The sequence below is a fragment of the Miniopterus natalensis genome, chromosome 4 (assembly GCF_054644295.1).
Source record: "Miniopterus natalensis isolate mMinNat1 chromosome 4, mMinNat1.hap1, whole genome shotgun sequence".
NCBI classification, from domain to species: Eukaryota; Metazoa; Chordata; class Mammalia; order Chiroptera; family Miniopteridae; genus Miniopterus; species Miniopterus natalensis.
This window is the reverse complement of record NC_142084.1, coordinates 69,723,704-69,748,115: the sequence shown is the minus strand read 5'-3', so window position 1 is coordinate 69,748,115 and position 24,412 is coordinate 69,723,704. Positions and strand designations below refer to the sequence as shown.

At 50.3% G+C, this 24,412-nt stretch overlaps 2 protein-coding genes and 1 pseudogene across 4 annotated transcripts in view; 1 reads left to right on the top strand and 2 right to left on the bottom strand.

Moving 5' to 3' along the window:
• MAST1 (microtubule associated serine/threonine kinase 1) overlaps nt 1–21,616 on the top strand; it is a 26,504-nt gene extending 4,888 nt beyond the window's left edge. For 2 of the 3 annotated variants that reach the window (XM_087816769.1, XM_087816768.1), the window contains 22 exons: nt 1,538–1,698; nt 1,812–1,887; nt 2,064–2,273; nt 4,747–4,848; nt 4,928–5,060; nt 5,139–5,206; nt 10,217–10,302; nt 10,392–10,600; nt 14,173–14,311; nt 14,424–14,556; nt 14,706–14,871; nt 14,974–15,075; nt 15,216–15,338; nt 15,844–15,953; nt 16,698–16,876; nt 16,950–17,200; nt 17,527–17,733; nt 17,945–18,174; nt 18,489–18,611; nt 18,722–18,858; nt 19,878–20,065; nt 20,139–21,616. In XM_087816769.1, the coding sequence (XP_087672895.1) occupies nt 1,538–1,698; nt 1,812–1,887; nt 2,064–2,273; nt 4,747–4,848; nt 4,928–5,060; nt 5,139–5,206; nt 10,217–10,302; nt 10,392–10,600; nt 14,173–14,311; nt 14,424–14,556; nt 14,706–14,871; nt 14,974–15,075; nt 15,216–15,338; nt 15,844–15,953; nt 16,698–16,876; nt 16,950–17,200; nt 17,527–17,733; nt 17,945–18,174; nt 18,489–18,611; nt 18,722–18,858; nt 19,878–20,065; nt 20,139–21,394 (4,389 nt within the window). In that variant the 3' untranslated portion in view covers nt 21,395–21,616. The remainder of the gene's footprint in view (nt 1–1,537; nt 1,699–1,811; nt 1,888–2,063; nt 2,274–4,746; nt 4,849–4,927; nt 5,061–5,138; nt 5,207–10,216; nt 10,303–10,391; nt 10,601–14,172; nt 14,312–14,423; nt 14,557–14,705; nt 14,872–14,973; nt 15,076–15,215; nt 15,339–15,843; nt 15,954–16,697; nt 16,877–16,949; nt 17,201–17,526; nt 17,734–17,944; nt 18,175–18,488; nt 18,612–18,721; nt 18,859–19,877; nt 20,066–20,138) is intronic. The other variant, XM_016218647.2, reaches the window with a different exon arrangement.
• Nucleotides 8,419–8,633, bottom strand: LOC107541545 (cytochrome c oxidase subunit 7A2-like, mitochondrial pseudogene; annotated as a pseudogene).
• On the bottom strand, nt 21,326–24,412 carry DNASE2 (deoxyribonuclease 2, lysosomal). Its single transcript, XM_016218641.2, is given in 7 exon segments — nt 21,326–21,920; nt 21,923–22,255; nt 22,661–22,858; nt 22,949–23,104; nt 23,696–23,774; nt 23,870–24,047; nt 24,167–24,412. Coding segments are annotated over 7 exon segments (1,098 nt in total). The 5' UTR covers nt 24,262–24,412; the 3' UTR covers nt 21,326–21,861.

Below are 24,412 nucleotides of genomic sequence, written 5' to 3'. Positions count from 1 at the left end.
AGAGGGCATTTTCAAAGTGGGGGATTAGAATGCTGTGGGAGTAGCATAAGGGGAGGTGATAGCAGAGAGGAGGCAACTGACTTAGCTGGGGGAGAGTCAAGTAAGGCTTCTGGAAGAGTTGGTATTGAAGCCAAGACAAAGGTTCAGCAGGAACTTGGCAGATGGAAGAAGGGAGGGAAAGATGTTCAAGGAGAACATCAGAGAACTTGCCACATTGGGAAAGTTGAAAATAACCTTGTGAGGCTGGACTTTGGGTTGGAAGCAGAGGAGCTGAGGTGAGGCAGGCTGAGAGCCTGATTATACTGGGTCCTGTCAGCCAGGGTGACAGGGTGAAGTCATAGAAAGGCTTTTTTTTCTTTATATTAAACATTGACCTATGATCCAGGAGATCGAGATTGAAATCCTGGTCAGGGCACATGCCTGGGTTGCGGGCTCGATCCCCTGGGGGGGGTGGTGTGTGTGCAGGAGGCAGCCAGTCAATGACGCTCTCATCATTGATGTTTCTATATCTCTCCCTCTCTCTTCCTCTCTCTGAAGTCAATAAAGACATACTTTTAAAAAATAAAATAAATAAATTGTATTAAAATTTCAGTCTGAACTATTTGAAATAGTGCTTTTGTAGGTCATAGATTATGTGCATTTAAAAATTATTTTAGTAGATACTGATGGGGTAGGGAGTTTTAAGCAGGGGAGTGAGCGATGTAATGTTTAAAAAGAGCATTCTGCCTACAGAATCAAGTGGATGTCCTTGTGATTCTCCACTGATTTCTGTGGGTCTGTGTTTGCCCTGACTGCATGCCAGGCCCTGACGAGGGACCAAGTAGAGCCAATCCCTGCCCTTGAGCAGACAGTAATAACAAATAAATAATAAAGATGTAATAAGTCAGGAAATAAATACAACCAGAAGAAACATGATAGGACAAGGATAGGAAGTGATAGGTGTGTGTTCAGAGGAGGCCTCCCTGACAGGTGACATTTAAGCAAAAATTTGAGGGAGGAGAAATAATCCATAGTAGATGTGCTCCAGGCAGAGGGAACAGTCACTGCAAAGGACCTGAGGCAGGAGTGTTCCTGCCTTGTTCAAGGTCAATCAAGAAAGTCATAGCTCTGTGGCTGGAGCAGAGCAAGTGAGGGGGAGAGTGGGCAGAGGTGATGGCAGAGAGACAGGGCCAGATGTTCATGCAGAACCTTGTGGACTGTGTGTGTGTGGGGGGGGACTTTGGTGTTCATCCTGAGTAAGGTGAGAGCCATGGAGGGTTTTGAACAGAGAAGGGATGTGACTTGACTCAGGTTTTAACAGGCTCTCTCTAGCTACATCCGTGCCTCTGTCACAGTTGTCCTTGTCTATCCAGGCCCCTCTGTCTTCAGGAGTCCCATCCTGGGCCCTGAGACCTCAGGATCATAATCGGGTCCTAATACCAGCCTTGCCAGTGGTCCATCCGCCCGGGGACCCCGAGCCCGGGGGACTCCGAGCCCAGGGTCCAGAGCTGTTGTGGGGGCCGCAGTAGCCTGACCCTGGTTCTGTCCCTCCCCCCAGTCTTCCTGCTCCTCCCAGGAGCGCCTGCACCAGCTGCCCTACCAGCCCACCGTGGATGAGCTCCACTTCCTCTCCAAACACTTCGGCAGCACGGAGAGCATCACCGACGAGGATGGCGGCCGCCGCTCCCCCGCCGTGCGGCCCCGCTCGAGGAGCCTCAGGTGGGCCGGCGACCCCCAACTCCAAGCTGGTGGTCTGGGGGCTTGTGCACTGCGAGCCCGCAGTCTCCGCGAATAGGCAGGGGACTGGACAGCGTGGGCTTCTCTCCCTGCAGCCCCGGGCGCTCCCCCTCCTCCTATGACAACGAGATCGTGATGATGAACCACGTCTACAAGGAGAGGTTCCCGAAGGTGCGGCGGGGTCGGGGGCGGCCGCGGGGAGGCTGGGCGGCCGGAGCCCTGCTCGCCTTAGCGCCGCGCGTCCCCTGGTGGCCGGCGTGCTCCGCGCAGGCCCCTGACAGCCGCAGGCTCTGGGCTAAGCCCCGCGCCGTCAACCGCGCCCCGCCCCGCCTCCATCCCCCCCGCAGGCCACCGCGCAGATGGAGGAGAAGCTGCAGGACTTCAGCCGAGCCTACGAACCTGACAGCGTGCTGCCGCTGGCCGACGGCGTGCTCAGCTTCATCCACCACCAGATCATCGAGCTGGCCCGGGACTGCCTGACCAAGTCCCGCGATGGCCTCATCACCACCGTCTACTTCTACGAATTGCAGGAGAACCTAGAGAAGCTGCTGCAGGATGTGAGTGAACAGGAAGGCCATTCCATCCCGGACTCTGCACCCCAAAATCAGGCCAATGCCTTCCTTCATCCCACACCCATTTAGGGGGCTCCTACTACGTTCCAGGCGCTGGTGGGGAGCTGAGGATTCAGGGGTGGAAGAGAAGGACATGGTCCTGATGGGGGAGGCAGGTATTTAACTTCCTGCAGGTCTTTACTCAAATGCCACCTTGTCAGGTTGGCCTTTTAGACCCCTCTATTTAAAATGTCAAACTCTGTTCATACACCACTGTCTCTTCAGAGTTTACGTTAGCACTTAGCACCATCCCTCAGAATGTGTTTTTTTATCTTATTTCTTGTCTCCCCTACTCCAATGTCAGTCCCACAAGTGGGTGGCGAGATATCCTTTTTGGTCACTGTTGTATTTTGAGTGCCCAGCACAGTGTATAGCACATAGTAGGTAGTCAATAAATGTTGATTAAATGAATGGATGAATAAATGAAAGTAAACAAGATAATGCCCCCATTCAATGATAATGCATAGTATTTTTTGAACACCTAGTGTGTGCTGGGCACTATGTGCTAGTTACATCTGTGCCTGTGTCACAGTTGGGAACAAAACAGTGAACAAAACTGCTTTCCTGGGGCTGATAGCCTACCATGGGAGATGGACAGGAACATGAAAACAAATAAATCAAGGAAGTCAATGATTTCAGCTGATGCTTAAGGCTATGAGGCAAATAGAATAGGGCAACCAGATGGACTGTTAGGGCTTCCCTTGTAAGGTCCAGGAGGCCTCCCTGGAAGAGTGGCTTTGAAATTGAGAGAAGAATAATGAGGAGTTGGCAGCTATAAAAAGCTTGGGGGAATGTGTGTTGAGCAGGGTGAACAGTACATGCAAAGGCCCTGAGGTGAAGAGGCAGTCTAGGAAATCCCAGGAACACAAAAGCTAAGTGACTGTACTATCTTGAGAAGATGAAGTTGGATAAGGGCAGAAGGACCAGAATATGGGGCTCTAGGCTCCCAGCACTCTGCCCTGAAGGACAGCATATTGGTATGATAATATACTTTGGCATCAAATCTGATTTGAGTTTGGATTCTGCCACTAGGTCCATGGGAATCGAGAGCACAGACTTCAAACAGCATAAGTTCACATCCAGCTTATCACTTATTTACTGCACAGCCTTTGCCAAGTCACTTAACCTCTCTGTGCCTTCTGCTATAAAAAGGGTTTTGTAAGATCCAAGAGGCCTCCCTGGAAGAGGAGGCATCACTCATTCTTTAATGCCACAAATATTTATTAAGCACCTATTCTGGGGCCAGCGCTGGCCTAGAAACTGGAGAGTTCTTGCCCTAGGGGAGCTGACATTCCAGCAGGAAGAAACAGAAGATAAATGATAGGCATCAGGACTGGGACTAGGATGAGGCAAATGATTAATTCCCCCCCTGAACATTAAACTAATTACTGAAAAAGTTGAAAAGTAGGTATATTAAAACTTAACATTATTTTAGGCTATTTTATTTATTTAAAAAACCCAGAATTTGTTATATTTTTACTTTCCTGGTTTTAGTGGAAACAAACTTACCAATAATCATATTTTTATTAAAACCATTTATGATTTAAAAAGCACACATAGATTTTTCCTTTTTGCTTCAGGCTCCAACATACCTGTGCACAGCACTTGTTGGATCCTGTCCTTATTTAAATTTTCTTTTTGCTTGTCATGGATTTTTTGCATTCATTTTGATTTTTCAAATATTGTATTAAAGTGTTAGTGGTCTTGAAGAGTGAAGTTTTTGGTGCTAAGGTGAGTACCTCGTCACCTCATCCTGATGGGCAGATAGATAAATTAATATATGACATGTTTGAAGGGTATTTATGTGCTATAAAAAAGGAGTAGGATAATGGTGATTGAGGGTGCTTCCAGGAGGTGGGGTGCAATTTTACATTGGGGGGGGGAGATTAACTCCATCCAGTTGCCCTATTCTATTTGTTTCATAGCCTTAAGATCGCTGAAATCACTGACTTCTTAGGTTTGTTTGTTTTCATGCTCCTGTCCATCTCCCATTCTAGGATAGCAGCCCCAGGAAGACAGGAATATTTCTCTGGTGTGTTCACTGCTGTGTTCCTAGTGCTCCTCAGTTATTATCTCCATGAAGAGGTGACAACTGAGTGGCAACCCGAGGGAGAAGTAAGAAGCCACTCATGGATCCAAGAAGAGAGCCTGTCAGTCAGAGGGATTCTAACTCAGCTCAGATTATAGGGCTGTTTTGAACAAAAATTGAATGAGTAAGGTTTTTGGACAGTGTCTGTTATAAAAATAGTGATCCTTATTTTTACCGTGAGGCCTGGGCCTCAATTTTCTCAACTATAAAATGGGACAGCAACAGTAGTGTGTAGTCAGTGGGGTTGGGAGAGGGGCCTGGCTGAGGCAGGGTACCTGTAAAATTTGCCATAATCCAACCTCCATGCACATTTTGTGTCCCCCTTCCCAGGCTTATGAACGTTCTGAGAGCTTGGAGGTGGCCTTTGTCACTCAGCTGGTGAAGAAACTGCTCATTATCATCTCTCGCCCTGCGAGGCTGCTGGAATGCCTGGTGAGGGGACTGGGAGGGCGTGGAGGGCTGGTGGGGCACCCTCAGAGCCCACCGCAAGCCTCCCTCTGCCCTGCCTTAGGAATTCAACCCCGAGGAGTTCTACCACTTGCTAGAGGCAGCCGAGGGCCATGCCAAGGAGGGTCACCTTGTCAAGACAGATATCCCTCGTTATATCATACGCCAGCTGGGCCTCACCCGAGACCCTTTTCCAGGTGACAGCTGGTGGGCACAGGGGGGTGGAGGTGAACCCACGGGAGCCTAGCCTCCACTCACTCTCAGTCCCTTCCTAGACGTGGTGCATCTGGAGGAACAGGACAGTGGTGGCTCCAACACGCCAGAGCAGGACGACCTGTCTGAGGTAAGGCCAGGTGGCCCAGCAGTCAGCACTCTGGTTCTGTCCAGATAGGCAGGGGCTTACCTCCTGGCTCTCTGCCCTCAGGCTAGGTAGATCTTTTGGTCTCTGCTCTGAGCCTCAGTTTCCCCATCTGTCAAATGGGTTAATAACAGCGCTTCCTCCATGGGCCTTTTTCTTTTTATGGTAAAATATACATAACATAAAATGTATCACTTTAACCCTTTTTTTTTTTTTAGTTTATCTTTATGGTTGAAAGTATTACAGGTGTCCCATTTTTTCCCCCCCAATTGACCCCCTCCACCTCACTCCCACCCCCTCCCCAGGCCTTCACCCCGTTATTGACTGTGCCCATGGGTTATGCATACATGCACATAACTTCTTTGGTTAATCTTTTCCCACCCTCCACCTCCTTCCCTCTTTCCTCTGAAATATGATCGTCTGTTGCATGCGTCAATGTCTCTGGGTCTATTTAGTTCTTCAGATTCTTTTGTTCATTAGCTTCTTCTTAAAGAAGACCCTTCAACATTTCCTGTAGTGCTGGTCTGGTGGTGATGAATTCCTTTAGCTTTTTCTTATCTGTGAAGCTCTTTATTTGACCTTCAATTCTAAATGATAGCTTTGCTGGGTAGAGCAATCTTGGTTGTAGTTCTTTGTTTTTCATCACTTTGAATATTTCTTGCCACTCTCTTCTGGCCTGCAAAGTTTCTGTTGAGAAATCAGCTGACAGTCATATGGGTCCTCCCTTGTAGGTAACTAACTGCTTTTCTCTTGCTGCTTTTAAGATTCTCTCTTTGTCTTTAACCTTTGGCATTTTAATTATGATGTGTCTTGCTGTGGGCCTCTTTGGGTTCCTCTTATTTGGGACCCTCTGTTCTTCCTGGACTTGTAAGTCTATTTCTTTCTCCAGGTAGGGGAACTTTTCTGTCATTATTTTTTCAAATAGGTTTTCAATTCCTTGGTCTCTTTCTTCTTCTTCTGGCACCCCAATAATACAAATGTTGGGTCACTTGAAGTTGTCCCAGAGGCTCTTTATACTATCTTCATATTTCTACTTTAACCATTTTTAAATGAACAATTTCGTGTATTTAGTACATTTACAATCTTGTGCAGCCATCACCTCTATCTAGTCCTGGAAGATTTTCATCACTCCAAAAGGAAACTATACCCATTAGGCAGTTATTCCCCATATCCTTTCCCCCTGGTCCCTGGCAATCACTGACCTGCTTTCTGTCTATGGATTTGCTTGCTCTGAACATTTCATATACATGGAATCATTCCCTCTGTGGCCTTTTGTGTCTGACAAAGTGTTTTCAGGGTTCATTCATGTTGTAGCATGAATCAGTGCTTCATTCCTTTTTATGACCAAAATAATATTTCATTACATGGATATATCATATTTGTTTATCCATTGTCCACTGGTGGACACTTGGGTTGTTTCCATTTTTTGGCTATTGTGTGAATAGTGCGGCTATAAATATTTGTGTACAAGCATTTGAACAACTGTTTCAATTCTTTTAGGTATATACCTAGCAGTGGAAATTCTGGGTGATATGGTAATTCTATGTATAATTTACTGAGAAACCATGCATGGGGTTTTGAGTGAGTTGAGTGTCTCTCTGTGTTAAGAGGTCAGCATAGTAAAATTTGCAATAATCCCACTGCCAGGCCAGCGACACTTTGGAAGATGTTCCGCATGTCTAGTAGAAACTACCTGCCATAACGGCCATGCGTGTATTTCCTCTAAACTGTAGTGTTTTTCAAAAATTTGAAGCAAAATATAGAAATCAGATTTTTGCCTTAAATCTGGGGTTGGGCCTTCTTTTGAAAAAATCAGAAGTTCTAACAACACTATGGTGGAACCACTGGCACTGAGTGGGGGCTGCCCTTGATGTGGGGCACCTACCCACAGTCACCCATGGCCCCTGCCTGACCTGTCTGGCCCCTGAAGGCATTTGAGCTTCTAACCTTTTTTTCCAATTTTGTCTATTAATTCACACACATATAAACACATACACATATCTTTCCTATATGTATGTAAATATATATATTTAAAAGAATCTCACTATACGTGCCATTTGTTTAATTTTTTGAATAGGTAATGGAATGACATCACTCAAAAGTCTAAAACTAAAAAGGTATTTATCTTTGATTGTTGTTTGTAGGATTCTACATAATTCCATTTAATCAAACTTGTTAATTGAGTGATTCGAATCTTCCATCTCCCTATTCTCTCTCTCTCTGTCTCTCTCTCTTTTTTTTTTTTTGGCCTGATTGATCTCATAGTTTCTGAGATATGTGTTAAATCCTTGTTTTGAGCTATTTCTCCCTGTAATTCTGTCATTTTTTGTGTCAGATATTTTTAGGCTATCTTCTTTTTTAAAAAATTATTATTCATGTATTTATTCCACAATCAAAATAAATCATAATTTAAAAGTCATAACATTTTTAAAAGGTAAAGGAGACTGTATCACAGCTGCATTAATAAACAGACATCGGTCTAAAATGCAATACCAAACAGGTGTTCTGTTCCCATGGTGGAATAAATACATAATAATTACACATAAAATTTCACTAAAGATCTCAGATGAGGCAAATAATCCTTTGAAACAAACTGTCCAATGAATAGAGGCATGCTGCCAGTAATGTCTATTAACATTTTACTGCAAGCTCGGAAAATCCCCAAGGTAACTACAAACTCAGACCCTTTGTTTCATGTGCTTGGCTTTAGCCTTTGCCTTCCTTCCTAAGACACATCCAAATCCAGAAAGGCTTCTGCATCCCATGCTCAAAAACACCACCATAAGTCCCCAAGGGCCTCAGCACAAACTGCCGTTAATAAGCCTTCATGCAGCCTTTATCCAGAACCTCCAGGGAAGTCAAGAGCCCAAACTCAAAGAACAGCAGCATTTCTTTGAACAATAGTTTTGATTGTCCAATGAGCTCTGACAGGCCATGTGCATTTCATAAACAGACAAAAATATTGTCTTACTATCTTTATTTTTTCTTGCAAAATGTTAAGTTGGCCATTCAAATAAAAAAATTTTTTTTACAGAAACAATAAAAATTCAAAGGGCTTATGCTCAAAAGGAAACCAGTCCTTCGCAACCTAACTCATTTGTTTTTGGGCTGTGAAGAGGAAGATCAGGCAGTAAATGGTCACTCCCACTGTCATGCCATGGTGGTCTGGTAAAGCATTTGGTCAAGCAGGCTGCATTTTAGGTGGATGGGCACACCATCAGATTTCTGGAAAAATTTCTGCAGTTTGGGAACTTTGTTTTTCCAAGCATAATTATATGCAGTAAAATTGGAAGTTGATATGGCAAATATGAGAGGTGATACCACAGGCTTTAATCCCTCTGGGCTGTAGGTATCAGAAAGAAGCCCATGCTCCCACAAATTTCTGTGTGAAGCCACTAAACTTGTAGTACATGATGTCTTGTGTTCAGCTATTCACAGCTGCTGCCTGTGAGACTGCCCCAAGGAAGGTTTAGGCTAATTCTTAGGAGCATATCAGTTCAATTTTTAATTTAAAAAATATATATATTTTTATTGATTTCAGAGAGAGGAAAGGAGAGGGAGAGAGAGAGAAACATCAATGATGAGAGAGAGTCATCGATCGGCTGCCCTCTGCACGCCCCCGACCGGGGATTGAGCCCACAACCTGGCATGTGCCCCGACCAGGAATGGAACCCTGATCACCTGGATCCCAGGTGGACACTCAACCGCTGAGCCACGCCCAGCCAGGCTCAGTTCAATTTTTAAAAAACGCTTTTATTGATTTGAGAGAGAGAGGAAGGGAGAGGGAGAGAGAGAAAAAAACCATTGATGTGAGAGAGAAACATCAATCGGTTGCCTCAAGCACGCACCCCGACTGGGGATCAAGCCTACAACCTGGGTATGTGCCCTGTCCAGGAATTGAACCAGTGACCTTTCAGTGCACGGGACAATGCTCAACCAACTGAGCCACACCGGCCAAAGCTCATTATTTTTTTAATCTCATAGATTTTTTTGGTAATGTATCTGTTAACAATTTCTTTGTCCCTAAGAAAAAGAAAAATAATTTTCAAAAAAAAAGTATACAGTGAAAAACCTTAGATCCACCCTTGTTGTTTACGGCTCTATGTCCACCCAAATATTATTAGTATATGTGTGCTGAGCACCCCCCAAATATGATTATATAGTTCTATTTTGCCACTTTTTTTTTTTAACACAAAACCGTACAGTACATATTATTACTTGCTTTTCCCCCCCACTTAATAAAATACTTGGGAGAACTTTCTGAATCAGTGTACTGATAAATTTCTCATTCTTTTTAACAGGGCACAATATTCCTTTATACAGATGCCCATTATGTGTTTATTTAACCAATTTCCTATAGATGATCATGTCAATTGTTTCTAATAATTGCAATGAGCAAGATATGTCATTCTCACATGTACAAGCCTATCTGTAGAATTATTTCAAAAATTAAATTGCTAGATCAAAGGGAATGAACATTTGTAATTCTACATATACACCCAAGTGCCTTCCATGGGATTGTACCAATTTATACTCCCAAAAGCAAGGTATAAAAGTGCCTGTTTTCCCACAGCTTTACCCACAGAGTGTGCCAATCTGCTAGGCGAAAAATGGTATCTTGGGTAGTTTTAATTTGCCCTTTTTTATTATATGTGAGGTTGAGCATCTTTTCATATGGTTAAGAGCTCTAAGTCTAGTTCACAGATGTTGCCTGTTTTTCTCTTCAATTGTTAGGCTTTTTGTTATTGGTTTCTGGGAGTTCTTTCTACATTAGAGTGATTATTTTGTAGGCTTCTTTCCTAATGGAAAGAAGTTGGGCATATGGCTTCAGAGTCAGACAGTCTTGGGTTCAAGTCCTGATTTTGTTACTCCCTCGCTGTGGCACTTGGATGAAGGATGCACACCCTCTGTGCCTCAGCTTCCCCATGGGTAAAATGGAATGATAAGAGTCTCAATCTTATGATGATGGCGGTGGTCTCCAACTTTCTCCTGCAGGGCCGCAGCAGCACCACCAAGGCTAAGAAACCCCCTGGAGAGAGTGACTTTGAGACCATCAAGCTCATAAGCAACGGTGCTTACGGGTGAGCCACCCGGGGCTCTGGAAGGGGGAGGGTAGTGGAGGCCGGGTGTCTCTGAGGTGATGGCTGGCCCTTACTCTTTCCCCTTGCAGTGCTGTCTACTTGGTGCGGCACCGGGACACGAGGCAGCGCTTTGCAATGAAAAAGATCAACAAGCAGAACCTGATCCTGCGCAACCAGATCCAGCAGGCCTTCGTGGAGCGCGATATCCTCACCTTTGCTGAGAACCCCTTTGTGGTCAGCATGTTCTGCTCCTTTGAGACCCGGCGCCACCTCTGCATGGTCATGGAATATGTGGAAGGTGTGGCTGCCTGCAGGGCTGTAGGGAAAATGGGGAGATTCACGCTGGTCAGGGCTGCTGGGTGGCCTGCCTGAGCCCCAGTCACCATATTGACTATCCACCTATTTATCCACCCAGTCATTGATCATCCATTCTGTCAGTTTATTTCTATCCAGCCATCTATTCGTTTATCTATCTGTTTCCATTTCATTCAATATAGATACCTCCATCCAATTATCCATCTATTCATCCATTCTTCCACCTATTCATTTGCTAATCCGTTTTTCCATCTATACATCTGTTTATCCATTATATGTCTATTTTTTTTCTTCTAATTAATAGACTTCATTTTTTAGAGCAGTTTTAGGTTTACAGAAAAAGTGATTGGAAAGTACATTGAGTTCCCACATACCCCTTTCCTCCAGTCTCCCCTATTATTTACATCTTGCATCAGTGTGGTACATTTGTTATAATTTATGAATGAATATTGATACATTATTAACTGAAGTCCATAGTTTATATGTTAGAGTTCATTCTGTGTTGCATATCTATTTTTCATTCATCCCTCTTTTTATATATCTAGCCATTCATTCATTCATCAACTTAATCACCCACCAACTTACCATCTATCCATCTACCAATACCTATTTATCTATTTATTAATTCATCATCCATCCATCCTTCCATTTATTATCTATTTTTATTTATTCATCCAAATCTCCATTCTAGCAGCCATCCCATCTAGCTGCCTTTATCCATTCATCTACAATTCATTCATCAGTTTACCCATCCATCTATTTACTGTCCATCTATTTATCTATCCAACCAACAGTGTATATATTTTTCATCTGTTTATACATCCATTCATGCTTATAATTATCCAAATATTAATACAGCATTGCCCAAACACACACACACTATGGTTATTAGGATACATACATGCTCTCATGGGGCTACAACTCTGCCATCCCTAAGCCTCAGTCAACCATCCATTCATATCATTGTCTCCCTTATGCCACATGCTGTGCTACGTGCTGGTGGCACAGTCGGGGCCAGACAGACACACCTCTCCCCCACTGAGGTTATATTCTGGGTAGACAGACAATAAACAAGCAAAACAGGCCAAAGGTGATCAGGTCGTTTCATATAGTGAGGACAGTAATGAGGACCTTAAGGCTCAAGGAGGCCATAGGGCCGTAGGTGGGCAGGGGGCCTCTCTGAGGATTGCACTATACCTGGAAGAGGGAACCCCAAGCACAAAGTCTGTTAGGTGAAAAGACATCTGGATTTTTTTTTTTTAATATCTTTATTGATTTCAGAGAGAGGAAGGGAGTGAGAGAGAGATAGAAACATCAATGATGAGAGAGTTGTCATTGATCGGCTGCCTCCTGCACCCCCTGGACTGGGGATCGAGCTGGCAACCCCGGCATGTGCCCTGACCGGGAATCAAACTGTGTTCTCCTGGGTCCTAGGTCGATGCTCAACCGCTGAGCCACGCCAGCCAGGCGGCATCTGGATTTTAAGGCAGCGATTTTCAACTGGTGTGCCACAAGAATTATTAAAACATGTAATACCTGACTAGTCAGTGGCACTGACCTCTTTTTTTCACTTAGATTTCGAATAAAAAAATGACAATAGCCAGCACAGCAATAGCCATTTGGTGTGAATGAATCAAAATTTTACCTATTTTTATTTGTCAGACTGGCAAAAATATATATTTTTTGGTGTGCTGCAGAATTTTAGTTGTTAGTTTATGTGTGCCATGAGATGAAAAAGGTTGAAAATCACTGTTTTGAGGAGTAACAAGGAGGAAAATGGAGCTGGAGTCAAGTGAGCAAGTGAGAAGGAGGGTGGGGTAGATGAGGGTGGAGAGGTAGGAAGGTTAAGCATGTAGGGCCTTGCAGACCCGGAATGGCATTGGATTTCATGCCAAACGCAACAGGCAGCCACCGGAGGGTTTTAAGCATAGTTGACATGGTCTGACTTATGTTTTAAGAATATTTATTTAGCTGTTGTGTGGACAGAAGAGGGAGATCAAGATGGAGGCAACTGCATAGGTTCAAGATCATGCAGAGGAGAGAAGTGGGCTGAACTGAGATCTCTTTGATGGGTTGAGCACACAGTAAGTGTGCATTCTTGGGGCCTCCTGAACATGGCCCAGCCTCAAAGTCTCATTTGGAAGTCAATCCAGCTTTGTTCTCAGTGTAAGTGTGTGTCATTATTACCTGGGGTTGTGGCCAGATGCAGATTCCTAGACTCCACTCTCAGAGAGTCTGATTCATCAGTTTTCTGGCTCAAACAAACAAAAAAAAAAAGTAAGAAAGACATTTAGTAACTCATGTGAGGAAAACATCCATGTTGCTTTCAGAAATGGCTGTATCCAGATGCTGAAACCATGTCATCAGGAATCTCTCCATTTCTTGGCTCTGCTCTCCCTTATGTGGTCTTCCCTTTAGACAGGCCTTGATATAGTGAGGTTGCCATCCAGCAGATCCCACTTACATCCTGCTAGCTTAGCAATCTTCATGGGGGGAAAAAAGTAAAAAGTTGGAGAGCTGAGCAACTTGGGTTCGCTGCTGCACTTGGAAGGAAATCTGGACCTTGTAAGAAATAGGAGGAATGCATATTGGGGGAGCCTAAAATATGAATGCTGATCACAGTAAATCGGCTGGGGACCAGGAATCTACATTTGAAGGTCCCAGGCCCTCAAGATTCAGACTCCAGGAGATCAAGGGCAGTGTTCCCAGACTCAGTTGATAAGCAGGCAGCCTTTGGTACCCAGTAAACCTCACCTCCATCATCAACTCCCTTCATGATCCAACCTCTGCGTCTCAGATCAAACCGACTTTGGAGGATAGTTAAGAGGAGCCCTGGCCAGTGTGGCTCAGTTGGTTGGAGAGTTCTCCCACGCACTGAAAGGTCTCAGGTTTGATTCCCAGTCAGGGCACTTACCTGGGTTGCAAGTTCTATCCCGGCCCTAGTCAGGGTATGCATGTGGGAGGCAGCCCCATCCGTGTTTCTCTCTCTCAGTCTCTCTTTCCCTCCCTCTCTCCCTTCCCTTTTCTCTAAAAAAAAAACAAACCAAAAAAAAAACCAAAAACCAATGAGCCCTGGCTGATTTGGTTTAGTGGTTAGAGCAACAGCCCACAAACTGAAGAGTCCTGGGTTCGATTCTGTCCAAGGGCACGAACCTCTGTTGCAGTCTCGGCTCTGGTTGGGGTGCATACAGGAGGCAACCAATCCATGTGTCTTTCTCACATGGGTGTTTTTCTCTTTCTCCCTTCCTTCCACTCTCTGAAAAACAATGGAAAAAATATCCTCAGGTCAGAATTAAAAAAAAAATCAATCTGTCCTCAGGTGAGGATTAAAAAATAAATAAAAATTTGAAAAATGAAAAAAGAGGACAAGAGGAGGAGCGTGGTAGAGGGCACTCCCTGTGTGACCTGGGGGGAATGCTGTCCCTCTCTGTGCCTCAGTTTTCCTTAGCTATAAAATAGGGGCAATGTGAGGCGAGGGCTTGGTGCTATGGTGCATGTTGAATGCACATCTCTGGGGCAGGAGTGCCTCTTTACATGGGCCTACTCCACACACAGGGGGGGACTGTGCCACCCTGCTGAAGAACATCGGGGCGCTGCCTGTGGAGATGGCCCGCATGTACTTTGCAGAGACTGTACTGGCACTTGAGTACTTACACAACTATGGCATTGTGCACCGTGACCTCAAGCCTGACAAGTGAGCCTTGACTTTTCCCATCACCCTCTCCCTGCCTCTGTGGGCACTGGCATGGGAAGACCAGGAGGGAGGTGGGCAGGCCGAGCCCCTGAGCCCCTGCTTCTGTTTTCAGCCTCCTCATCACCTCCATGGGCCACATCAAGCTCACGGATTTTGGCCTCTCCAAAATGGGGCTCATGAGCCTTACCACTAACTTGTATGAAGGCCACATCGAGAAGGATGCTCGGGAGTTCCTGGACAAACAGGTGTGTGTGCGCGGGTGTGGGGATCACTGTGGAGGGTGTTATCCAGCAGGACTTTGGGGGGCGGGAGGGCGGTGAGGGCAGGGGGGGAGTACAGCTCCCCCTTGAGGCCCCTCCTGTGGCCAGGGTGCAGGCTGATGGCCTGCCCCCAGGTGTGTGGGACCCCAGAATACATCGCACCCGAGGTCATCCTGCGCCAGGGCTATGGCAAGCCGGTGGACTGGTGGGCAATGGGCATCATTCTCTACGAGTTCCTGGTGGGCTGCGTGCCCTTCTTCGGAGACACGCCTGAAGAGCTATTTGGACAGGTCATCAGTGGTGCGTGCCTCCTTGGTGGGCAGGTGGGGGGCATGGGGACACTGGCAGACCCAGGGCCTTTTGGACTCCAAAAGTGACCCCCAGCCCTACCCTGTTCTGTAGATGATATCCTGTGGCCTGAGGGAGATGAAGCCCTGCCCACAGATGCCCAGCTCCTGATATCCAGCCTCCTGCAGACCAACCCCCTAGTCCGGCTTGGGGCAGGTAAGGGGTCTGCTGTAGGGCTAAGCGCCAAGTGCTGTGGCCCTGGGGTGGAAGACAGGGGTAGGTGGCTGGGTTCTTGAGCTGGCCATCAGCTGTCGATGGAATTCCCTCTCGGCCCCCAACCTCCCCTTCCTTCCCAGGGGGTGCCTTTGAGGTGAAGCAGCACAGTTTCTTCCGAGACCTGGACTGGACAGGGCTGCTGAGGCAGAAGGCAGAGTTCATCCCCCACTTGGAGTCTGAGGATGACACCAGCTACTTCGACAGTGAGCTGGGAAAGGGGGTGGGATCTGGTGAGGTGGTCCCTTGGGCAAGGCCTGGGTTGGAGTCCAGCTGGATAGACCAGCTTCCCAGAGGAGAGGGATGGGGGTTGGGTGGCCTGGATTAGGGGCAGGACTCAGTCTGAGCAGGTGGTAGGAAAGGAGGTTGGGCCTGGACAGTGGTGAGTTCTGGAATTGGGCCTGGTCCTGGGATACTGGGCGGAGCTAGGGCCCAGAAGGAGGCGGGGTAGGGGCTGGGGCGGGGAGGAGTCAGGGTGGAGAGCGCCACGTGTGAGGCCTGGGGGTGTAGCCTCTGGAGGCGGGGAGTAAACCGAGCCTCTGAGAGTTGGGCTGGAACCCAGCCTGGCAGCAGGGCCTGAATCAGATTCTAGATTGGGACAGGGGCATGGCGGGGCCTGCAGCCATGGCTTGACCCAGGACTCGGCTCCTGCAAGGGTGTGATCTGAGGAGTGGACCCGCGCCCTAGGTCACGGCCCACCCCCATTTCCAGCCCGCTCAGATAGGTATCACCACGTGAACTCCTATGATGAGGATGACACGACAGAGGAGGAGCCTGTGGAGATCCGCCAGTTTTCCTCCTGCTCCCCGCGCTTCAGCAAGGTGAGCCCTGGCTGGGTTAGGGGTGGGGCCAGACGCGGGGTGAGCTGGGGCGAGATCGGGAGGCGGGGCTTGGCCAGAGGGATGGGGGCGAGGGGGCAAGATCTTTGTTTCCCAGCAGGGTTGAGAAAGAAAATGGAAGTGGGCCTGAGTGTGTGGGTGGGTGGGTGGGTGGGGGTTAGAAAGCTTGGGGAATCAGACTCCCAGGCCCGAGGTCTCAGGCTGGGGAAGTTACTGAGGGGGCGGGACTCTGGAAGTGATAGGGCCTGGGGGAGGCAGCGTGGGGGTGTACGGGAGGGCCTTTGGCATCGTGTGGAATCTAACAAGGCTGCACGGTTGTAATGAGGACTCACAGTGGGGCGGAGCTAGGTCTAGATGAGGCGGGGTCAGGACCGTGGGGTGGAGAGGATGAGCGGCCGGGTGTCTCGCTTTAAGGAGCAAGGTGAGCATGTAGCGGTGTCAGGGCTCAGCCTGGGGTACACATGACTGGGCATGACCTGGGAAGGTGGGGCAGGAAAGGGCAAATTCTTCAAGATATGGGCAGGGTCTGGAATAGGGCAGGGCCTAACTGTGTGGGGTGAGGCCTGAGCTGCAGAATTGTAGCCGGCTGGGGACCAGTCAGAGTTGGGCGGGGCCCAGCCCTGGGAGGGCGGAGTGAGTCCAGTAGCTGGAAACCTATTGGTTCGGGAGCGGAGGCCGAGCCTGGAGCGGGACTTGCCGCGCACCACGACTCCCCCTCCCTTGCAGGTGTATAGCAGCATGGAGCAGCTGTCGCAGCATGAGCCCAAGACCCCCGTGGCGGCCGCGGGGGGCAGCAAGCGGGAGCCTAGCGCCAAGGGCCTAGAGGAGAAGGTGGCCGGCAAGCGGGAGGGCCTGGGCAGCCTGACCCTGCGCGAGAAGAGCTGGAGAGGGGGTTCCCCAGAGATGTGAGCAGGGGTAGGGCTAGGTTTGGGGAGCGGGGCGAAGGGGTGTGTCGCCCCTGACCACGCCCCCTTTCAGCAGCAAGCGCTTCTCGGCGTCCGAGGCCAGCTTCCTGGAGGGGGAGGCGAGTCCTCCCTTGGGCGCGCGCCGCCGGTTCTCGGCACTGCTGGAGCCCAGCCGCTTCAGCGCCCCCCAAGAGGATGAGGATGAGGCCCAGCTTCGCAGATCCCCCAGGCCCAGCTCTGACCCCCCAGGGTCGCTGGATGTACGGGTCCCCAAAGAGGCAGCTCAAGGGGATGGCACCACCAGCGCCGGGGACTCCGAAGCCAGTGAGTTTCCCCTCCCGCCGCCTTCCCTAGTTCCCAGTGGCCATATACTGAGCACTCAAGGAGCCTGGCACTGTTCATGTAAGATCCCATGTGCTGCACACACTCCAGTCTGGGTTCTCATCAACATGAGGAGCGCTATGCTTGGTCAGTCAACAAATGTATTTGAGCATTTCTCTACCAGGAGCTGTGCCAGGCACAGGTTACTCGCTCTCAGAAAACTCACATTCCACCAAGGGCGAGAAGTGGGAAAGCATTCCAGACAGAGTGAACACATGCAAGATGTCCCTGACCTTGGACTGGCTTCTAATTCGCCTGCTCTGTGGCAGCTGACCGACCCCGCCCAGGTGACCTTTGCCCACCTTCGAAGGATGGGGACCCATCAGGCCCAAGGGCCACCAATGACCTGGTTCTGCGCCGGGCTCGGCATCAGCAGCTGTCAGGGGACCCTGCAGTAGAGAAGCGGCCTTCTCGAACCGGGGGCAAAGTCATCAAGTCAGCCTCAGCTACTGCCTTGTCTGTCATGATTCCTGCAGGTGATGCTGGGCCCTACCTGGCAGGGAGGGGCTGCCCCCATTTATGCCAGGACAGGCCAATGAAGACACTGTATTTTTCCTATCCACAGTGATTGGCCCTGGGGTGGACCAATGAGAGCTCTGAGACTTTGAGTAGGAAGTTGGGAGGAGCAGCTATAGGGAGACCTGTGACTGTTGGCCTTGACTTCTGACCATGGTTCTGTGTCTGCAGTGGACCCCCATGGAAGCTCACCCCTGGCCAGCCCCATGTCCCCACGATCTCTCTCCTCCAACCCATCCTCGAGGGACTCCTCACCCAGCCGGGACTACTCACCAGCTGTCAGTGGGCTCCGCTCCCCTATCACCATCCAACGCTCTGGCAAGAAGTATGGCTTCACGCTGCGAGCCATCCGTGTCTACATGGGTGACTCAGATGTCTACAGTGTCCATCACATTGTCTGGGTGAGTACGCATGGGTGGGATCTGTGTTCCAAGATGGGGGTTTGGGGGAGAGAAGCCCCCCTTTAACCCTCAAGGATGAGGGACAGTTCAATCTCTGGATCCAGGCAGCCTGGATGAGGCTCCTGTGACCTGCAGTGTTCTTCCCCCTCTGAGCTTCAGTTTCTTCCATTGTAAACTGGGAAGAATAATTACTATTTCATAAGGTGTTACGAGGATTACAGTATATGCAGAGCTAGGTGTGGGGCACATAAGTTTAGGGAGCTTCTTTGTTACTGATCCTGTTAACCCTGCACTGTGTGGTGCCCTGTCCCCAGCACGTGGAGGAGGGGGGCCCAGCCCAGGAGGCAGGGCTCTGTGCCGGGGACCTCATCACTCACGTGAACGGGGAGCCTGTTCACGGCATGGTGCATCCTGAGGTCGTGGAGCTGATCCTTAAGGTGAGTGCAAGGGAGGTAGCACACTGGGAAGAGGGGGGGAGTAGAGGTCCTGGGAGCTGGAGCTGCCTGAACAGCCTCCAGCAGGGCATTTGCCTCCTTTCTTCCCCCAGAGTGGCAACAAGGTGGCAGTGACCACAACACCCTTCGAAAATACCTCCATTCGCATCGGCCCTGCAAGGCGCAGCAGCTACAAGGCCAAAATGGCTCGGAGGAACAGGAGACCCTCTGCTAAAGAGGGCCAGGAGAGGTGGGTGGGGCCAAGTGTGGTGGGCATTGGGAACACTCCAGTTTTTGAACAGTAGGTAGGGTTAAGATGGGAGGGCTACAGGTGAGGACAGGAGAAAGAAGTGTGGGGACCACCGAGTAAAAAACGAAAACAAGAGGACAGAGAAGCAGAGTCTGGGAAAGTGGAAAGAACCAGGAAAGGAAGTTGTGCCAGGTTCCTGGGCTGGAAGAAGAGCATTGTGGTAGTGTCTTGGGCAGATGGGCAGGGCCAGTAGATCTGGGTTAGAGAGGGTGCAGTTCAGGAGGTGGTCTTGTCCTGTTGAATGTATTTAGTCGACTGGGATCCTATCTGGAATGAGCAAGCCAGGCAAGACTGGGTCAACTGAAATAATTTCCTCCCTTATAGGTAGGAGGAGCTAGGAGAGGTAGGTGGGGTCAGGAGAGTGTTCGGTTTTGATCAGTGGGTTTGAGTGAGAGGACCCGGACAGTCAGGTGAACTTCTTCCCATCCTGATAGGCCGGTGGTAGCTGGAGTGAGGGGCTAGAGAGGTGGGAGGAGCCAGAAAAAGTTGGCTCTGCTTTGATGGATGTGTAGCTTGGACAGGTAATGGCCAGCAAAAAATGAGTGGGGCCTGAGGTGGGAGGAGTCAAGCGGACCCAAGTAGGAAGTGTTTTGTTTTTTTAAATGTTTTTATTGATTTGTGAGAGAGGAAGGGAGAGGAAGAGAGAGATAGAAACATCAATGAGAGAGGGTCATTGATCGGATGCTTCTTGTACGCCCCCTGCCGGGGATCGAGGCAGCAAACAGGGCATTTGCCCTGACCAGGAATTGAACCTCTATCTCTTGGATCATAGGTTGATGCTCAACCACTGAGACACGCTGGCTAGGCAGGAAGTTCTTTTGGGTTTTGATAGGTTGATTGGAGCTGGAGCTGGAGAGGGAGGGGACAGAGGAGTGGGCAGTCCCAGGGGCTGAAGTGGGAGGAGCCAGGAGTTCCGGAGTCTCTTGTCTAAGGTAGATGGCCCTCTCCTTGTTCTCCAGCAAGAAGCGCAGCTCCCTCTTTCGCAAGATCACGAAGCAGTCGAACTTGCTTCACACTAGCCGCTCTCTGTCGTCGCTGAACCGCTCGCTGTCATCTAGCGACAGCCTCCCGGGCTCACCCACCCACGGGCTCCCAGCGCGCTCACCCACCCACAGCTACCGCTCCACACCCGACTCTGCCTACCTAGGTAAGCTCTGGGCCTGCGCTGGGTGGCGGAGGTGGGTCCTGCCAGTGCAACACCCTGTCTTGCCCACCCGCAGGTGCCTCTTCCCAAAGCAGCTCACCCGCCTCGAGCACGCCAAACTCGCCAGCGTCGTCAGCATCCCACCACATCCGGCCCAGCACGCTGCACGGTCTGTCGCCAAAGCTGCATCGTCAGTACCGCTCTGCGCGCTGCAAGTCTGCCGGCAACATCCCGTTGTCGCCGCTGGCTCACACGCCTTCGCCCACGCAGGCATCACCACCACCACTGCCAGGCCACACGGTAGGGAGCTCGCACACAACACAGAGCTTCCCGGCCAAGCTGCACTCATCGCCGCCGGTTGTGCGCCCGCGCCCTAAGAGTGCGGAGCCCCCGCGCTCCCCGCTCCTCAAACGCGTGCAATCAGCAGAGAAACTAGGAGCCTCGCTTGGCGCCGACAAAAAGGGCGCACTGCGCAAACACAGCCTCGAGGTGGGCCACCCGGATTTCCGCAAGGACTTCCATGGTGAGCTGGCGCTGCATAGCCTGGCTGAGTCTGATGGCGAGACGCCCCCTGTCGAGGGGCCTGGCGTGCCCCGGCAGGTCGCTGTTCGCCGCCTGGGCCGCCAGGAGTCGCCCCTCAGCCTGGGCGTGGACCCGCTCCTGCCCCAGGGCACCCCCAGGCCTGCGGGGAACTCAAGTAAAGAGGAGTCCCCTGGCGGTGCTGAGGCCTGCAACCAGACCCGCACGACAACTCCCGGGGGCCGGACCCTGGAGCGGGACACCAGCAGCACACGGCACCAGAGCGTGCAGACAGAGGATGGTGTGGGCGGGGCAGCTAGGGCCATAGCCAAGGCTGCACTGAGCCCTGTACAAGAACATGAGACAGGCCAGCGCAGCAGCTCTGGTGAGGTGGGCACGCCCCCAGTGCCCATTGTTGTAGAGCCCGAGAGGTCTGGGGCCAAGGTCGAGGTGCCTCAGCCTCTGGGTTCAGACTCTAAGGGGTTGCAGGGATCCATACCCCTGGCTCCTCCTGCACAAGAGGCCCTCCAAGGCCCTGAACGCTGGGTGCTAGAGACGGTGGAGGAGCGGACCATGATGAGCAGACCTCGCTCTAAGCCCACCTCCCCCAAGCTCTCCCCCGAAGCCCAGACCCGTTCTATAGCCCCTATGAAAAATGCATCAAGCAGCACAGGTCCTCCAGCCCCATCCACTCCCCTTCTTGTCCCGGCCACCAAGCCTGAGGTGGGGTTGGCTTCCAGGTACCCTGCTGAAGCTGTGTCCCCCTCAGGCCTGACCAAAAGGGCCCCCTGCCCCACGCTCCCTGGCCCATAGCCAACGGAATCGCTGGCCCTGCACTGTACAGCCGCCTGTATACATATGTACACATATAAATAAAGTGCGTCTGTGCTTCGTGAGCTTTCTGAGGTTTGCCCCTCCTCCCTGGCAAAGCAAGGTTTCAGCCCCCTTGCCTGTGTTCTTGTTCAGGGGAAGAACTCCAGTCCTGGTTACCATAGAGACAGGTCCATGAGTCTTATGTGGACCTTTCTTTGTGGTCTCACCTATGAGTCAGCTGCCCCCAGACCCTTAGGAAGCTGCAACACTGCTGAGTTCTAGAGCCCACCTGAAGAAAAGGTTAACAGCCTCATCTACCAGTTTCCTTTTATTCCTCACAAATTCCAAGTCAAGTGTTGTGGTTCCTATTTTGCAGATGAGTAGACTCACAGGTTAAGGCACATAGTTAAGGTCATACAATAAGGAAGGGACTAAACTGGGATTTAAGCTGAAGTCCAAACTGGATCTTAAGCTTTAGCTCTTATGTGCTCTGCTGGGCTTTCAGGAGACAAGACACTGCTCTCCTATCACAGGGCTCCCAGGCCTTCACCAGAGGCTGGAAGGCCTTCCAGAGGGCAGACAGCCGGGTACACAATATGCCCCCACCTCGGGACTCCTCTCCACAGTTCCGATTCATGTCACCCACACAGGCCCAGGGCCCTTCTGGGGCTACACACCACTTGGAGTGGTCATCTGTGGTATTGAAGGTGGGCCCAGCTGGCCCAGGGAAGGCTATCTGGGTTACATCCAGCACTTGCTGGGCCCCGGAGCAGTTGGAGGACAGGATGCCAGGAGAGTGTTGCCAGAACTGGACCTGCAGATTGCTGCCAAGGGCTTCCGCCAACCAGCCGGAGTACAGGTCTGAAGAGGATGGAAAGCGGGCATGGATAGCGTCAGGGTCTCTGCTAGAGAATCCCTAGGCTACTGACCCTCTCTGAGCTCAGTTTCCTCAGTTGTCAATTCCTGGCAATCCAGGAAATAACATTAAGACTAACAGCTCTTACTAAACACTAATATGCATCACTTCATTCACAACAACCCTTTACAGTACCCCCATTTTTTCAGATGGGTAAATTGAGAGTCCAGTTAAATCATGTACCACACAACCAGAAACCAATGGTTGAACTCAGGTCTGTTGGTTGTCTACCCCTCATGTGTTTATGGCTCCCAAAGAGTTCTAGTTCCTACCTCCAACCTGCCTTCAGCCATGGACACACCTGACACCACCTCTGCAAACAGAGTTCAGCCAACAACCTCAGTGCTCACCATCTCCAAACTTTCCAAATTTGGCAAAGCTCTGGAAGATGGTCCCTGCCTTTGATGTGAGTGTTACACTGCTGTTCCAGGGTCTGTGGCGAACATGATGGCCGTTGACCACCTCTTCCAGGTCAGGTAATTTCTTGATGAAGATTCCTTCCAGTTTGTGGGCATACACATTGGGGTAGGTGTAGTTTAGCTGTCTGCCTGGAGGGCAAGGGGAGAAGAAAATGAAGGACTGTTCCGCGTTCTGGTCTGGAGATCAGGGAATCACCCTGCCTCCTTGTCCCCACTCACCAATCTTTGAGAATTGGTCGAACGGAAAAGAAACACAGAGCAGGGTCTGCCCATATTTGTGGGCATTAGGAGGCCAGCTGTACGCATCACTTGGAGGGAACCTGGGAACACTGTGGATCAGCCAGAAGCCCCCTTCTTTGTCCAGAAGCAGCACCCCTGAACCAAAAGACTGGATCAGGGGAACAGCTCAAGGCATCTCAACAAGCACATGTACAACCAGGAACATCCTCAGTTTGCAGGGAGCCTGGAGAAGGTATGGGCAGTGCATGGACCACTGCTGAACTCTTCCCGCACATTTATATAAGATGAGGAGCACTCCCTCTCCCCACACCCTGCAGGTCAGGAGTTAGCTGGGGAAAATGCATAAGGAAACCAGAGCCATGATCTCACTTATATGTGGAATCTAAAGAACTTAATAAAATGATTAACAGAATAGATTCAATGACATGGAAGCATAGATCAGACTGACAAATGTCAGAGGGATGGAGGAGGGCAGGTGGGTGGAGGGGGAGAGATTAACCAAAGAATTTATATGCATATATGCACAACCCAAGGACACGGACAATGGAGGGAAGGGGGACTGGAGAGGGGGAGGGGACGGGGTGGAATGGGTCATTGGGGAGAAAAAGGGACATCTGTAATATTTTAAACAAAAATAAAAAACAAAAACAAACAAACAAAAAAACTAATACAAAAAACAAAAAAAACCAGAGCCAATCCATCCCCAGCTCCCAATCTGGGCCTCACCCTTCGTGTGACCCCGGCTGGAAGAGTTCCGAGTCCCACTATTATTAGGCGGCTGGTCATTGTAAAGTAGGAAGGCGAGCTGGGGGAGATGGACGGGGCGACATGACGTTTTCCTCCAGGCCGGCCCCCCTCTAGAGTCCCGCCCCAGGTTCTGCCGGCACCCCTACTCTTCACCTGGCTGGTGTTGCCGTACAGCGGCAGCAAGCTGCGGCCTACGGCTCCCTCCAAGCTGTCGATGGACCCCGCACCGTCGCGCCAGCCCCCGGAGCCCTCATCCAAGTACTTATACCGCAGCCCGGTCGGAGCCCCAGCTCCGGGCCTGCTGTGGGCCGGCAGCTTGTAGACGACAAACCTGGAGGTTGGAAAATGGAAAGAAATGGAGGAAGGGGAAGAGAAGGAGCCCCAGGCTTCACCTAGGAATGCAGCAATCCGCGTCCTGTCCCAGGGCGGACGGTCGGCCCGCGCGCTCACCAGTCCACGGGCTGCCCCGAGTCCCCGTAGCAGGTCAGGGTCCCTGCAGGGACCCACAGCAACGCGGCCAGGAGCAGCGGGCTCAGCGAGGCCATGGGGCTGGACTCGAGGAATCTGTGTTGGGACCCCGGGGCGCAGGATCACGAGTTGGGCCGGGCTCGGTCCACGGCGACTTTCATTTCCCCAAACCCGCCAGGGAACCCGGGGCGGGACCTCTCGGGATGGAAACTCCGCCCCTGAGATGAG